Source organism: Anabrus simplex, chromosome 1 (genome assembly GCF_040414725.1).
Source record: "Anabrus simplex isolate iqAnaSimp1 chromosome 1, ASM4041472v1, whole genome shotgun sequence".
Taxonomy (NCBI): domain Eukaryota; kingdom Metazoa; phylum Arthropoda; class Insecta; order Orthoptera; family Tettigoniidae; genus Anabrus; species Anabrus simplex.
Genome location: NC_090265.1, coordinates 1755820811 through 1755838865, shown reverse-complemented (window position 1 = coordinate 1755838865; position 18055 = coordinate 1755820811). Strand labels below are relative to the sequence as shown.

The following is an 18055-nucleotide window of genomic DNA, read 5'->3' as shown; positions in this document are numbered from 1 at the left end:
ATGAGTTAACTATACGAGTTACTAACATTTATTCCACATACTACCTCCTACTCCCTAGCAGTTACGTATATAACAATTATAGTGAATATATATGCAGTTATTTACAGTTGTTACGTTGTGAGAGAAGGGTATTAATAGGGAGATGCAATACCTTCGCAGTGCCATACCTATAACATGTTTAAACGTCCCGCGTCAGGACATTCACTCGGTAGTTCACTCGGTACTACCGGGTGATGACGTCACAACAACTGCTCCACTCCGCTCCGTCCCCAGCACTACTTGAGGGTTGTCCCGTGGTTTGGTTGTGTTATATGAAAGTTTTATTCTTGGTTAGCTGTTTACTTCTTTTTTATATTTTACATGTGAATTTTTGTGAACACATTGATACTTACAACGCATAGTGTGATTTGCAGTATTTAATATCATTTATCAATATGATGTGCTGCCGTGGTTATACGTAGGGCTAAAGTAAACATTATTAGTATAGAAGTTAATAGATTTGTTCTTAAATTTTAAAGGTAGATATTTAAGGTAGAATTTTAAATCTATATAATGTAGTGGGTTATTGGAGTCATTAGAACTAAAATTAGTGCACAGAAAAGTAGTGTTTTACTATCCACTAAATGTATTCAGCTACAATGCGCAGTTAATTGTAAGTTTACTTTCGTTTGAGTTTTGCACTCGGCACAATTTTACTCACGGCCGTAGCGCACACACTAACACTCACTCGGGCGGTCACACTCTATACCGGCTCGTCGAACTCCTTTTCTCTACAGCGCAAAGTCCTTCCAGGACAATTCATAACTGACACGCTTCGTTGAATTCCTCGTAGCCGTCTGACGAACTCGCCCCCGACGAATGACTCATCACGGAATCGCGACCGTTTCGTACTGTTCACCTTCACTCGAGATTGACGCACGTAAAACTGATTCACTTGAGACAGTCTCCTGACAGACTGACATGAGCCACTGAGGTATTTATATAGGTCGGAAGAAGATTCTAGCAGTTTCCACTTCCAGGCGACTCTGGGCATCTGCTCCATTGTAAATCAACTTTAAGCTTCTTCTAGGGGCTTCCTTGTCACGAGCCTCAACAGTTCGGCAGTTCCATTGTTTTGCCCGCTGCTGGTCCCATCTACTTATCGGCCGCTGCATCGTAATTATTACCTCTCGCTGCCATTATTGGCGACCACCACCAAACTTTGAAAATCATACTTATTAAAATCACGTTTAGATCCTACTTTACATTATTTTAATCTAAACCTCCCTTGATCAATGCCTTTCTCCTTCTCGTGGTTTAGTAAGTTCATTTTGTCTATTAGTGTTTTGTAATTCGGAAAGCGAAATTAATCGCTGATTACGTATTGTGTCCATGCTATCCCTAATGCAGTACATGAATACGATAGCGCAATAATCAACTTTAATTGCTTCTTGTGTTAATGCTTTAACTAGTCGGTACCGGTACTTTCACCGATGGTTGTAGAGTACAAGCTACATCTCAGTAAGATAAGGCTCTGCCTGGTCTATCTTGCAGTATTGTTCAAGGCGCATTCTACCCTTCGGTATACTAGCTAGCTTCGACTAGCATACTATAGCGAAACCATAGAAACACAGGTACATGCACGATTTTGACGTCTCTAGGCTGTTAAGTGATATCATTACAATGATCACCATGAAAGCAGTCTGCCTGATTCTAGTGTAAATGATCAATAACACACTTGAATAATATATTACCTAAGCTCTGAAAATTCAGCACAGTGGGTCTCGGAGCACAAGCCTACAAGCTACATCTCTGTAAGAACAGGCTTCTTCCCTCACAGAGATGTTAAAAGGCAGTTTCTACCTTCTGGTATCCTAGTATAGTATGATCATACTATACATACACCAAAGATACACAGGTGTTCCGTATGCATGGTTTCAGCGTCTCAAAATCTCTTATATGTGATAGTATTGTAATGGCATGGGTTCTATGTGAAAACGCTAGCCAATGCTCTTCACAAGAACTAACACAACGATTTGGCGCCGTGGCGGGAACGAACAGAAAACGCCCACAGTGGGAAACAAGACTAATCATGCCTTCAGCTCAAAATTGTACCTTGGTGAAAACCAACAGCCAATGCCCATAGTAGGAAAGAAGCTTAATATACTGTCTTCAGCTCAAGATGGTGCCTTGGAGGAAACCAACATCCAACGCCCATAATAGCAAACAAAACTAAACATGTCTTCAGGTCAATATGGCGATTTAGTGGGAATTGACAGCCATTACCCAACATGGCATCTGGGCAGGAACCGACGCCAACGCCGTATGCTAGAGAAAAAGCATTCCTACCCCTCTGTTATGGCGGAAACGCTACCAGCAGTCCTTCTACACTGTGGAAACAATAAATCATGGCCCCATCCTCTGCTAACACTTCCCGCGCTATACTCCCATTGTCCAGGGCCAGTCATGTGACCAGCTGCAGGTGCTCTCATTGGCTCTGAAGACCGAGTGCCTTGAGTTTAGTCTCAAATCCCTGCAGTTCTATTGCTCACTTCTCTATTTCTTAATCAGAGCCGTTCAAACCCCTCTGCAACTTCATTTGTAACAGTTCCACACTTGTTGAGCAAACATCACTTTATTTCTGGGTACCTACTCGACCGTCCACTGAAGGTTGACATGTTCCATCTTTTCTGCCTACATGAAACTGATCACTGTGCGCAAGTTCTCCTGCACCCATTCGTTCAGTACCTTCACCATTATTTTGGCAAATGTTACTGCGACAAGTTTTATTTTTCACCAACTTGTGCACCATCAATTGGTGAAACAACTAACTAACGAATACATAAGTTACAGCGAGTTTCACTTCTTTGTTTCTGAGCAGTAAAATAGGGAGATCGCTGTTTGAATTACCCTCGTAATTCGTCTTGAAAGTAAATTAAAACCATATTTTTTTTGGTTATTTATTTATATAGCATAGGGTTCTTAGTGTCGTAAGTGTCCCGGGTCATGTTCGGCTCGCTTAGTGTACGTCTTTCCATCAGACTCCCGTGGATGACCTGCTTACATGGCTGTGGCATTATGATCATTAGGGCCCGGATGTTTATGACATATCGTATTTTATTTCTTTGTATTATTTCCCCGGAAAGTATAAGTTTAGCATGATTTTATCTACAGTGAATAAAATTATGTAATTTTTAACGGATCATATAAACTAATCAATATAATAAAACATTTCCATCTAATCGATACCTTTTTTATATTGCCTTTGGCAATATATAAAATCATTAATAACAGGACATGTTTCGATCGCTTTGCGATCATCATCAACTGTATGCACAAAAGCTTAGATAAAACAGCATAATGCAATCACATAGTTAAATCTTTGTTGACTTTAAAAACTAATGTTAGTAAAGGACGTACGGGTTGGAGGGGGGGAGGGGGAGGGGGAGGAAGTTTGCGACGGGGGGTGGACGGTTGTTAAGGACGTTAACTTTAAAATTAATTAAAACACTGTCTAAGAGCTAAAATGTCTTTGGTATCACTTTATGTCCCGAAAGCTTAATAAAATCACTTGTTGTTTAAAAAACTCAAAAATTTGGTGTCTTGATCCTGAAGAAATGGTTTTTTGCTGAAGTATGCTTCTTCTTTATTTGGCTTCTAGTTTTCTTCTGCGTCACTTTGTACTGTACTAAAAATGCCGATCCTCTTGTTTATCCTTTTCTAAGTGGAAAGGGTGCATCCGCTGTTAGTTGAATTAAGAATTGTATTCATAAACATATCAGGTTGGATAGCTTGTTGTACGATCCCTGTCCAATTCACTTCCTTTACTTCCCGTAATTACGGATATGGGTCAGATTCTGCTGTGCCCGTCGCACACATCCTCTCCCCTCCCTCCCTCCAAACCGTACGTCCATTACTAACATTAGCTTTTAAAGTCAACAAAGATTTAACTATGTGATTGCTTTATGATGTTTTATCAAAGCTTTTGTGTATACAGCTGATGATGATCGCAAAGCAATCGAAACATGTCCTGTTATTCTTAATGATTTTATAAATTGCCAAAGGCAAAATAAAAGAAAGGTATCGATTAGGTGGAAATATTTTCTTATATTGATTAGATTACATTATCGATACGGCAATGAAGTGGATAGCTTGTAATGGAATGGAAAATTCTAAATTCCCATGGAGGGAATTAGATATTTTTCAGCAATAGATCATGTCAAAAATGTAAAAAAACAAATGTCAAAAAAATTCCCATGGGTATTTAGAATTTTCTATTCGGAATTGCTAGGCGGGCAATAATTCCATTGTGGAGATTTATCTCCCGTATGCAGTTATCAGACTGTGCCTCTTATAAGGGCTTGTGATAAGTTCACCTGCATACACCCCAGCGTCAGTGGGTAGGGTCTGACGCATCCCACTCTGATGAGTCTAGTGTCTAGACCCAAGACGAAACGCTGGTTAATAGAGCAAACGCCTGAAAAGTCTTACATGTGATATGCTTTTTGACATAGTTTGTAATGGGTCATATAAAGTCATATTTTGGCTCTTTTAACGTTTTTTGTTATTTTCCGGTAATTTTTCATGTAATGGTCATATTTCCTCGTGAATTCTTGTGTTTCTATCATATTTGTATATTTTCATTCCATTTTCGCATACCTGCTTTCATTCTTCTCAAAGACGGATTTGTCACGTCTCCTTATTGTTGTCCGTAATTTCTTACAATTATCTTCCTTAGAAATATACATTTATGTGAATTAGGAGATTAAGATGCATATAAAGGGACAGATGCGTATAAAGTGACAGAAGAGTGAGTCTCAATTGAGCTCTAATTATTGGACGTACTTCAAATATGCCCCAATACTATCCTGCGATGTTGAGTTGTCTTTTCTCCGTTACAAGTCAATGTTGAGTGAAAACAGAATATCGTTCCCATTTGAAAACTTTAAAATATATGTAATTTGCTATGGTAATTATTTCTGATCCCCCATCAAAATGTGGAATTTATTTCATTCTGCGCAAAGTCGATAGTTACCTCTGGAATGAATAATTAAATAAATTCCAAATACAGTAATAAAATTAATATTATTACTTATTTATTATTTTTGAATGTTCTAGATTTTAAAGGTATATTTTCAATAGAATGTTAATTTAAACACCGGCAAGATTTTGAAAATTTAGAAAATGTGACCAAAAAACTTTTCAATCGTATTTATTGCCATATTTCAATACATTTTGACGTCATAAATTCTTGTATATTTCTAACATTTTAGGTCATAAACATCCGGACCATAATGATCATAATCAGGTAGGGAGAGGGTGAAACCCGGTGTCGGCAAATAGCCTACTTCCATCGAATAACACCATGGGGTCAGCTCAAGGTTTAACGTCCCCGTACGACGGAAGAATCATCATTAACAGCGTCATATGCCCTCAGCATATAAACACTGCGGAGAAGTTCGGAATTGAATCCAGGCTTTTGGCACGCAATCTAGTGATTAGAAATTGTATACCACCACCTCTCCTACGCTGTCAACCAACATTCTGGCGATGAATATTTTCTACAACGGTACTAGAACCGACTAACCATGGTGTCATACAATGAAGACTCGACGCCTTAATTATGGGTTATTTTTATGTTAAAAAACGACGAAACACACATTCCTTAAATTGAAGGAAACCTATCCTTGCATGCAGACGAACAAGAATGTTACGGCAACCCTCCTGCACTGGCTGTACAGCGGATTGCAGACTCGTAGCCTTAAGGATAGCATTTCGGGTGGAATAATATTATTTTGTTCGTGTAAATCTCAGCAAGTTCTCAAGTAATGAGATGTCTAGATCTACTAGTTACGGCTCACTATTGTGCACAACTTTCAGATAAAAACGCTCACTATACAAACAATATATTATAATCTATGAGGCAGCAGTAAACGAAATAAAAGCTCGATGTTCTCCTTCAGGAAAAATAATGTTCGTGAAAATACAAGGTATTTCACTCCACGCATTATCACGACAGGTTTGAGCTAACCGTAAATACATTAATGCAAAATAGCTTTATATAAATTAATATGGTATACTGTCATTATGTAGTCGTTAGTCGAGGAGGCCATTAGTTTCCATTACAGACTGGTCTCATCACTGCCGAGACAAAAAAGCGCTTCTGCTTGTTTTACTTCCTTCTGTCATTCTGTTTTCTCATTATTCGCGAGGGTAGCACATCCGTTAGCCCTCGCTCAATTACCGCAGTGGGGTACGCAAGCACAGCTTCCACAAGGCTGCCGCTGGATCAACTTACGTGTGCCACGGCGAAAAGATTCAGAATGCAGTAAGAGATTGATTTGGATCTAGTATACAGTGCCTCTTGACAGCCATCCTATGTTTTGTTCAATATTCGTACACATGTGGAGAAAAAAGAGACAACGAGCGGCCATGCGGTTATAATCGCGCAACTGTGAGCTTGCATTCGGGAAATAGGTGGGTTCGAACCCCACTGTTGGTGGTCTTGAGATGGTTTTCGTGGTTCCCCATTTTCACACCAGGCAAATACTAGGGATATATATTAATTAAGGCCTCGGCCGCTTCCTTATCACTCCTAGTCCTTTCCCATCCCATGAAAGAAATCGAAAAGGTGAAGTCAGTATATTTAAAGAGACTTCTTTACATTTCCAAATTTACACCATCGAGGCTGGCTTATGAGTTAACGAGAGAATCTTACTTTATAGAAGAGTTGAGATACATGATAATGTTACTATCAAATTCACAAAGCGAAGCAATATTGCGAAAGATGGAAGAGAAGAAGAAACTCATTCTAAGGCGGCTGTGACTTCTGTTAAGTGAACACAGTCAGGATTTAATAATAATAATGCTATTTGCTTTACGTCCCACTAACTGCTTATTAAGGTCTTCGGAGACGCCGAGGTGCCGGAATTTAGTCCCGCAGGAGTTCTTTTACGTGCCAGTAAATCTACCGACACGGGGCTGTCGTATTTGAGCACCTTCAAATACCACCGGACTGAGCCAGGATCGAACCTGCCAAGTTGGGGTTAGAAGGCCAGCGCCTTAACCGTCTGAGCCACTCAGCCCGGCCCAGTCAGGATTTGAATTAAGACACACTGTAATATATGTTTCATGAATCAGTTTCAGCACAGAATTTGTAATAACAAGAAGTTTCATGAACCGTCTCCAGAATGTATTTGTGAATAGTGTGAACAATCGTGTGGCAGATATCACGCATTACGCAATACCGAGTATAAAGGAGACGTTATCATTTAGGCAACTATGTAGTGAGTGATTCAGTTACGTTGTTACTTTAATATTGTCTTCCTTTCCCTACATATATGGCCATTGGTTGTTATAAATATAAATAATAAAAAAAATAAAGACTATGCATCTATTTTTCAAATGATAAACTCTTCTTACTATTTGGTAATCAGTGCATTAATTATGGGGCTAAGTGGGCGGCGAAGGACTAATAATAATGCTATTTGCTTTACGTCCCACTAACTACTTTTACGGTTTTCGGGGACGCCGAGGTGCCGGAATTTAGTCCCGCAGGAGTTCTTTTACGTGCCAATAAATCTGCCGACACGAGGCTGACGTATCTGAGTACGTTTAGATACCACCGGATTAAGCCAGAATCGAACCTGCCAAGTTGGGGCCAGAAGGCCAGCGCCTCAACCGACTAAGCCACTCATCCCGGCAGGCAAAAGATTACTCGACACTTCTGGTAAGGCATGTGGTCCTGGGATTCGCTCAGCCTATTATAGAAATGAGTACCATATTCATAGGTGGTGGTGGTGATTATTATTTTAAGTGGAAGCACAACTAAGCAACCATCCTCTATATAACACTGGTCAGAGAAAAGAGAGAAAGGGAGCCAATACTTCAAAAATGCAGATATCGGCCAAAGAAAGACAAGGGCCACGAAGGGCGTGAAAATGAAAGACTCCCTAGGCCTCGAATGCTCTAATACCGTTGGGATCGGAAAAGAACAAGAGTTGACCAAGGGGGGTCGGATAGGATAGATGAAAGTGAGAAGCCTGGCACAATTAAGTGTAAGCAATGCGAGGACTCGGCTGAGGCGCCATGGTCACTAGCCCACGCTCCCAAGTTAAGAAACCCGGGTCTCCTTTTAGACTCCTCTTACGACAGGCAAGGGGTACTGGGAATGTTATTCTACGGCCCCCACACATACGGGGCACCATCATAGGCATTCACTTCCTGGCGTGTACAAAAATTGCGCTACGAGCGAATTAATGTTCTTTGTTCTGGTTTGTTAGATGCGATAAGCTAAAGAGATTTCAACCACAATTATGGCACATCAAATCTGCCAAACTCCTTGTTGTTACGGACGTGACAAAGTCTATAAAATTAAGCTTAGTACATGTTGACCCATCCGCCTCTGTGGTGTAATGATTAGTGTGATAAGCTGCCACCCTCGAAGGTCCGGGTTCGATTCCCGGCTCTGCCACGAAATTTGAAAAGTGGTGCGAGGGCTGGAACGGAGTCCACTCAGCCTCGGGAGGTCAAATGAGTAGAGGTGGGTTCGATTCCCACCTCAGCCATCCTGGAAGTGGTTTTCCGTGGTTTCCCACTTCTCCTCCACGCAAATGCCGGGATGGTTCCTAACTTAAGGCCACGGCCGCTTCCTTCCCTCTTCCTTGCCTGTCCCTTCCAATCTTTCCATCCCTCCAAGAGGCCCATGTCCAGCATAGCAGGTGAGGCCGCCTGTGCGAGGTACTGGTCCTCCTCCCCAGTTTTAGTCCCCGACCTTGGAGGGTAAACAGATAAAGAAGAAGAAGAAGAATAATAAGACATTTGGACCCTAGTGTAAGGAAATCGCGTGCTCATGTTCTGGCTTATAACTCCGGAAGTAAAGACCTGATCCAAATGGTTGAAGGTGTATGTGAACGAATCGTATCCATGAAATTTAATTATAATTTTTGTCCTAAATGGAATATAATAATTGCTTTGACGTAAATTAAGAGTAAATAAATAAATACCATTATTCTTCTTAAGCCGTCGTCTCCAAACGGAGGTAGACGATCCACACGGCCAGCTCCGATCTTGACGTTGCAGCCATGCCATGCGGATTTATTGGAATATCTCTCAGGATTTTTAATGCAGTGTTTTCCCGTTGCCTTCAGCATCCTAATGCCGTTGAACAAACTGGTTCCTCCGCCTTTGGGAACAATTTCTTGTCCCCAGGACAATAGAGTGCCCTTACCCATACCCGCTCATCCACTCTCAAAGAGACTGTTGGCACTTGGTATAGGGGATCTCCTTATACCGGGAGATAATCGGTCCCTTCATTCGTTAGCCGCCTGCATATAAAATATTATTTTTTATATGCAGTCGTTGCCCCCTCTCTACCACGGGGAGGTGAATGTCAGGATTTCGCCGTCATTGAAACAAGGACCAAATATATTTGATGTTGCCAATACTTGTTTGTATTATTTATAAGCTAAATTTATATCTGGTGGCCCAATGTACAGAAACATACTGCGCCTTGGGACTCTTAACACATTTTTGTGTTGTCTACTACAATGGCATACAAGTTCCCTGCTTTATTGAAGATGAATAAGGAGTATATGACTAGAAACCCATGCAATTTTGTTAGAACATAAAGAACTTTCAACGATTTCAAAAAGTACGGCCCAGGGTATATCAGTCCGCCCTACCATCCATTTACCCTAACGACAGTAAAATTTGGAACTGCAAGTAAATAGACATACAATACCAAATTACCCCATAGTAGGGTAATTTGGATATTTTCCACTACGTCAGAACATTCCAATTTACGAACATCCAGTATGGCATAAAAATGTTTTGCTTCTTGTATGTTTACTTGACAACAAGTATGTCCAATCAGTCACATCTTGATCCCTTCAAAGTACTTAATAACGTTAGGAAAGTGTACCACCAGTTTACCCCACTCTACCCTAAGCTTGGTGCGCCTCAGTTGAATGTGTACGGTGGGGTTGGGCATTAAAAATACTTACATATAGTTACGATTCTGAGATATGTGGTTTGGTTCACAAATAATGACTCCTAAAAGCTCCTAAATCAAAACACCTACAAAAGTATTAAGATGATGATGATGATGATGATGATGATGATGATGATGATGATGATGATGATGATGATGATGATGATGAATGACTTGGCGCCTTACATTAGCCTAACAAAATGGTCGGAAATCCAACAGAAAAACGTGGCATGTGAGGGCCCACAATTTGAATTTGGAATATTTTTGAAAAATCAGATATTTGACTGTCTACAACACCACCATTGAGAAATTCTCGGTAAACTCAGGCCTCCAGTCTCAATCCTACCTTTGGGATGAATTACAATGACCAGGTTAAAGGTATTCAAACTTGTTACCCGGAAACAAAATAGCATAAATACACAAGAGTTAGAAATGTTTTCACTCATTTGAACACTTCCCTTCAAAGTTACGAGGTGTATGAAAAAACCACGTGTACTGACATTTAAATTAACATAAATGCAAAATTAATATATATGCAGTTTGGTTGAAAACAATGTGGAGTATACGGGAGTTAGAGCGTTGGTCGTACTGAAAAGTAATTTGAAAGAATTACGTCGATACCTCGCGCCATTGTCTTTTTATCAGCTACTGAAGTTAGCCAATTAGATCGCTTCGTGAGCGAATTCAAATGGGCTTTACGAATCTATATTGCTCAATCTGCACGTGGCTTGGTCGGGCTTGAGAGTCATGCCGAGAAATGAGCATCAAACACTAACACACCGCGTGTTTTAGCCAAAGCTTCCGTTTCAAATTACTTATCAGTATGACAAAAGCTCTAACGCCCATATACCCGGTTTACTTTCACTTTCTTTACGACCTACCTGTATAAATGATATCGTTTATAGACATATCTTTCTAAACGTAGTTTGTCCCTTAATGTTGAAGTACGCGATGGACTTGGTTCACACATTTATTAATATCTTATATACGACAGACAATTTCTTCGGAAATATAGATTTATCATTGAACAATTTTATTAAAACCCAATGTGATTTGTACGCAATTTATATATGGAAGTTTCTATGGTTTTAGTTTGGACCCTTCCTGAGCTGAACATCTCCCCTTCTATGCATTTATCTTTACTCATCTCCCTTTCTGCTAAAGATTCACAGATCTACTCGGATACTTATTTTTTTCTATCCCCTAAATGTGACCGATATCCCTTTGCAAATCACATTCAAAGTAAGATTTTCTCGTCACTTACGGAAGACATACAGGTAAAGCTCCACATTTTTAATTCAAGCATCAATTTAGGGAATATATTCCCAGTAAATCCTGGAGCTTATAATGTCGTTATTTCTCTTACCTGCAATTACTGTTCATTAAATCTCTGGAGGCTATGCAATTAGCCTTTACGACTGTTTGTTTTGTGTCCCTACATTTAAACTGTACGTCACGTGTTAATTACACCCTGTAAAGGAAAACAAATACCTTTATGTTGCTGGCTAATGACAAAAAGTAGAAACTTAATTACTGCGTATTGTTTCCCAGCTCCTAAAGCAAGTATAATTTCACCTCAGTAAATCTTCATTTTAACTTTTCAGTAACTGTTTAATTTATTTTTTTACGTTTTAAGTAGAATATTTAGTTAGCCAGCTTCTTGATTAGTGTCGCCGACAGAGCTACATTACAATCATTCGAGGAAGAAATCATTGAAGTCATAGCAGACGTCAAGGGAGTACGGAGACCATTCCCGTATGTCTTCTATTCCTGGCGATTTGATGGATTATCAGTCACTTCTTTGTGCAATCACAGCCGCTCTAACTATAAGGTGTCAAGCTACGATTTAACAAACGGTGCAGTAACTCAGTGTTATCCTGGGAAGTTTTTATCTTCAATTGGAAATTAATTTTCTTTACTTCAAAGGAAAGGCAAGCAAACAAACCTCGCAATAGCTCACTTGGCAGGGACAGGATCGAAGATCGGACAGTGAAGGGTGCTCGAGGTTCGAATGCCACTCACGTATTTTAGAGACTACCTGGCCGAGGTAGTAGAAGCGTGCTGGGTTCACCCAAAAGGACGTGGGTTAGATTCCCTGTCAGGAAGTCGAAAAATGTAAGAACCGAGATCTGCACTTCCGGTGGTGTACATGGCCTGAAGTTCACTCAGCCTTCACCAAAAATTATCACAACGTTAATTCCTGGGGGCGGCTGGGCGTAGAGCTAACCACTCTACCCCAACCTTCCAACCCTCCAAGGGCCTTCATGGCCTATACAGAGATGACTTGAATGTACTTTAGTTAGCATTTAGAAACTTCGTGCCTCTATTACACCCATAGATTGAAATCAGACAATAAAAATATAAGTGTATGTCAGGAATAGAATACAAATGTAGAAACACTGTCCTCTAAGTGTCTGTTCTACAAAGTTTGGCCGAATAGTAAATGAAATCGAATTTAACGTGTACGAGAACTAATGTAGTGACTTCGCATTTATAAGCAACGGTGTTTTTGTAGGTGGGCTTGTACACCACTAGTATAACTCAGATATCAAGTGCTGATACTCTACAGCTAATTCATTTACAGCTAAACATTTGATACTATGACGTCTCTTGAAATCTGTAGGATTTTAAGGAACGTAAAATACGTGGTACAGATGTTCCACCTGCACTCAGTAAATAATATATGCATCTTTGGCAATACTTAATGTCAATTTAGCTATTATTTTTGACGTAATTGTTATAGACATGACACTGTATAGGCTTTTTGGCTTATGCTGTGTCAAGAAAATAAGGTGAAATTACGTTTCACAGAGAACTGTGCTCTGCGTCATCAGAAGAAAATCTCGACTGTCCACGAGGAAGGCTTCTTATGCAGGAATTTTTAAATTTAGACGTTATAATAGAAGTGGAAGTGGTACGTTAATTCGCCACCAGATGGCTCCCCAGATGTGGCACAGCGCTAGCGTTTGAAGCGGAAGCTGACCGAACCATTAGAATCAGTCTAACAGGTTCATATAACATGTGTACGTAACATATGACATTGCCATGTGTATGACATTGACACAAGCCTGGAATGAAACATCTGGCGATGAGGAACGTACGAATTTGGAAAACACCGAGACGAAATAACAATAGTGAAGGGACAGGGAAGGGAACTACCTTCGTAAATTCTTAATAGCTGGCTACCATGTATTACTTAATTGATAGCCCTTACGTAGGTAGTTCCCTTACCTGTCCCTTCACTATTGTTATTTCGTCTCGGTGTTTTCCAAATTCGTACGTTCCTCATCGCCAGATGTTTCATTCCAGGCTTGTGTCAATGCCATACACATGTCAATGTCATATGTTACGTACAGATATTATGTGAACCTCTCAGACTTATTCTGATGGTTCTGTCAGCTTCCGCTTCGAACGCTAGCACTGTGCCACGTCTGGGCAGCCATCTGGTGGCGAATGAACGTATGATTTCCACTTCTATTATAACATCTATATTTAAAGAGTCATTGTTTAAGAAGCCTATCTCGTGGAGAATCGAGATTTTCTTCTGATGACGCAGAGCACAATTCTCTGCAAAACGTAAAGAATTTCACCTTATTTTCTTGACACGGCATAAGCCCAAAAGCCTATACAGTATCATGTCTATAAGTACGGCCCGTGAAAGCATCAATGGAAACAAGACGTAATTGTTGTTTCTTTCTCTTCATTGAGTGTTTCATGCTTTATTTTACTCTCATTGTTATTTATTCTTTTCTGTTTTCTCTTTTCTTCCAGTGTACGTATTTTCATTTTATCTACCTCCATCTTATTGAAAGTTGATATAGTGTTTGAATTAATTGCAGTAGTAGCTTATCTATTTAATGGAATAGTTAATTAATTATTTCACCACGATGCTGTATGGAGCTTCACGTTCTAACCTAGCAGTGGGTAGAATCTGAACTGATATACTTTATAAACTACATTTTAAACTACAAATGACAACCACTCGTAAAGACTCTGACCACACTTATAAGAATGTTTAACCTAGCAAATGAGTTTGAAACTCACTTAGAAAAAGTCATGCAAGACACAAGAATGTTAAGTATTAGCAGGTGGGAGATACCGAGTAGGTGATAATTCGCCGAGGTGGATCATAAATAGAACTACGTACACGCTATATGGACTCGAACTCCAAGCTGTCCTCTGAAAGTTCCTCGGATATACTGCTCAGTAATGGACATTGATGCGAGGTGTACCGTTTTGTCCACAAGCCCCTCAAGATCAGACCCTGTCTTATAATAGGGGGTATTATAATGTTGAAACACACAGTGATCGTCTCCGAGCTACTCTTCTACCGCAGGCAACAAGCATCTGGTCAGAATGTCCTTTTATCATATCACCTTTAAGTATATTGAAGAGATCGAGTACCATCCATGAAAAGCTCCGCCAAGGATCAGAGTGGGCTCTGTACGGCCGGGCATGTATTGTTCGCCTGACATTCGCCACACCCAAAGCCGTCCATCTCACTGCGTGATTCATCACTGCAAATTACACGTCTCCAGTCGTTCGAGGACTAATGCTGGGAACGGTAGGAACGGAGCAGAACAGTTGTTTCTGCTCAACCTCCGAAGGTCTTCGGTGGTCCTCCGATAGAATTCAGTGCCGCGTACTTCAATTATAACATCTGTGAACGGTAGATTAAAATCTTTTAAATACTGCGTTTACTGCATTAATTCTCTTTCGCCCACTATTTTCAACAATGAACAGTTAAAGAACTTAAGAAAGTAAAACTAATTGTTTAAATATAACACTTCACATGATGACAGATAAACGATATGGTGTTATGAGACAATATTTGTTAAAATACATTCTTTTCATAATATAAGGCGTGATGTAAAAGTTTCCGCTTGAGGGCGCTGCTGCAGTGGACATGCAACGTAGCGCGTATATAAGCACGGACATGTAGGCAAAGGGATTAGTGTGGCAGTCGTGTGGTGCCGAGGTACGTGCGTTAAATGCGGCTACGTGAACTATGGCGAAGTTATTATAAAATACGTCCAAACAGGACCAACGTGCTGTTATTCTGTTCTTGGCTGCCGAAGGACAAACACCGAAGGACATACACCGCAGAATGAAGACTGTATAAGAAGCAGCATGTCTGTCGAAAACCACCGTTCTGGAATGGTGCAGCAAGTTCCGTGCTGGTCACATTTCGGCACAAGACGCCGGTCGATCTGGGAGGCCAGCAGAAGGTACTTTAACTCAAGTGGGAGACACTCGAGCACCCGCCCTGATCTCTCCCCACGCGATTATCACGCCTTCGAATGTGCAGCAGGCGGTTACGGACTTCTTCAACCTGGTGCTCTGGTGGGATGAGTGTCTCACTGCTCACGGTGATTTTGCCTGATTGAAATCCCCATTCAGGACTGTACGGCCGTCGAACAGAAACTTTTCGATCACCCCTTATACATTTTTTCGGACCTTCTAAATAGAATTGCATGATTTTATTATATTAATGTTATATTTACCTTACGATAAATTATGAAAATTATAGTTTAATCACTCCACGTCTAAATCGGAGATACATAAGAGTAACCAAAAATAGTCAAATGTTTTTCAGCCTCAATATTTTGTCTGCGAAGAATGTTGAACAAAGACATTACTCTGCTGATTACCTTTGTATGGTTCATCCTAAGGTTATTTTAAAACAATCCTCAAGAAGTAGAGAAATTACCAAGGGAAGGTTTATTCGTTTCCACATTAGTACGTAATTAGCCAGGATCATTCCCTTCGCAAGTTGCCCATGTCCACAGTCAGGAACGTGATTGTGAAGTATAAACGGGAAGACACACCGCATCAAAACTACGGTCGAGTAGGCCACATGTATTAACGGAGAGAGCATTCTCGAGCACTGAATAACGTGGTATGTGAAAGTATAGGAAAAGGAATTTTAGGCAAACGTATGTAACCAAGGCGCAAAAGTCTTCTACCAGTGCGACTGTTCTCCAGTGAGATTTGCATAAATATTAGCAATCTGGACTATCAGAACCCCTAAAATTTATGCAACTCACCGACATACCTGTAGAGCAGTTACATGTTACTTGCACCTTGTTCAGATAGTGTGTGTATTGCTGTACATCCACCACTGTGCCCATTTCAATCATAACAGACTTGTAGGCTTTGTTTATATAGGGACACCATTTCTGTGCATGCGTGTACAAGAAATCGCCATATAGTGTGTCCTGACACACACATTCCGTCTTGTACCACATAAGTAGATTATAGTGCATTACTGTGACCTGGAATTTCAGGTATTATCCTGGCATTCAGCTGAAGAATAAGTGCAAAAACCATTATAAGAATTAAAATGGCCTAATGTGAACGTTTAATCTGCAGATTTCCTTACTCTTCCTAGCGTCGTGCTAGGACTTCTTGACAGAACCAAGTTTCGAAATCTAGCCCGGCGACGAATGAAGCTAAAATACTAGCCCTGTTTACCACCTTTAATTTCCAACATATTTAGTAAAATTATAATTACTCCCCTGGAACTGGAAATAGGATTTCATAAAACCAATATGCCCGCCTCTGTGGTGTAGTGGTTAGTGTGATTACCTGCGACCTCCGGAGGCCCAAGTTTGATTCCCGGCTCTGCCACGAAAGTTGAACTATGATACGAGGGTTGAAAAGGTCAACTGAGTAGAGGGATGTTCGATTTCCACCTTAGCCATCCTCAAAGTGGTTTTCCACTTCTCCTCCAGGCAAATGCCGGAATGGTACCTAACTTAAGGCCACGGCCACTTCCTTCCCTCTTCCTTATCCCTTCCAATCTTCCTATCCCTCCACAAGGCCCCTCTTCAGCACAGCAGGTGAGGCTGCCTGGGCGAGATGCTAGTCCTCCTTCCCAGTAGTATCCCCCGACACAAAGTCTCACACTCCAGGATACTGCTCTTGAGGCGGTATAGGTGGGATCCTTCGCTGAGTCCGAGAGAAAAACCAACCCTGGTGGGTAAACGGATTAAGAAATAAATAAAGATAAACCATATTTACATTTAGCGGCTGCCTGGCCGAGGCGATAAGGCCGTGCACGCTTCGCCCAGGAGGATTTGGGTTCGATTCCCCGTCATGAAGTTGAAATATTTAAGGAGATTTCCACTTCCGGAAGTACATATAGCCCTGAGGTTCACTCAGCCTACACCAGAAATGAGTACCAGGTTAATTCCTGGGGGAAAAGACAGCCGGGCATAGTGCTAACCACTCTAACCCACCAAATGCCGAGGTTACGGATAGTGGAAGCCTTTGCCTTCCATCCCCACCCCCCAAGGGCCTTCAAGGCCTGTACGGAGATGACTTTACTTTCACTTTTAATATTTACATAATGTAATCACCTTGTAAGACAATATCTTCTACCAACTGTTTCTGTACTCTGTAGGAAGCCCATTAAGCCGCGCAGTTGATACAGCTAACGTATGTAGTTACATTGGTCTCTTTGCATAGGCCCGCTCCGCGCTATAGCATTTATGCTCCACAAATACATGTTCAGATAAGAGCTAGATGGAGAAGAACAGTCTCATCAGAAACTTCAGAAAAGCCAAACAGACAGCTGCAAAATTATTGCCTTCTGTGTGTTAATATTGCTTTTCTCGCCTTGTGTTTCAGACGAGCTCAGACGGAAATGTGACCACCAGCACGCTGACGTTCATACCAAGCGTGGACGACCTCGGTAAAGACTTGACCTGCAGAGCTAATAACACTCACATACCAGGGAGTGCAAGGCAGGATACGTGGACACTCAATATCCGTTGTAAGTACAGAGTAAAAGTAATGCCATGTTACGTACTATAGACAGCGGCACTAACGATGAATATTTAGGCAGAAAGAAATATATAAATAATTTGAAACCGGTGTATTGTTGCCATTTTAAGTGCTGAGAGAAGTTCAAATTGTTCTTGCACTAGATTTAGCAAATGTTACGTATAATTAGATCAATCAATCACCACGGATCTGCATTAAGGGCTGTCACCCAGGCGAGTTACTAGCTATCAATTGTTACCTATTATTTTCTTGAATGATCTCAAAGAAGCTGGAAGTCTGACCCGTTGGCTGAATGGT

The 18055-nt window shown here is 40.8% G+C and overlaps 1 protein-coding gene across 1 annotated transcript in view; it reads left to right on the top strand.

Annotated features, from left to right (window-relative positions):
- Positions 1-18055, top strand: part of LOC136864369 (nephrin-like) — a 1091365-nt gene that overhangs the window by 869918 nt on the left and 203392 nt on the right. Inside the window, exon 6 of the mRNA XM_068226722.1 lies at positions 17603-17747. Coding sequence (XP_068082823.1) covers positions 17603-17747 — 145 coding nt within the window. The remainder of the gene's footprint in view (positions 1-17602; positions 17748-18055) is intronic.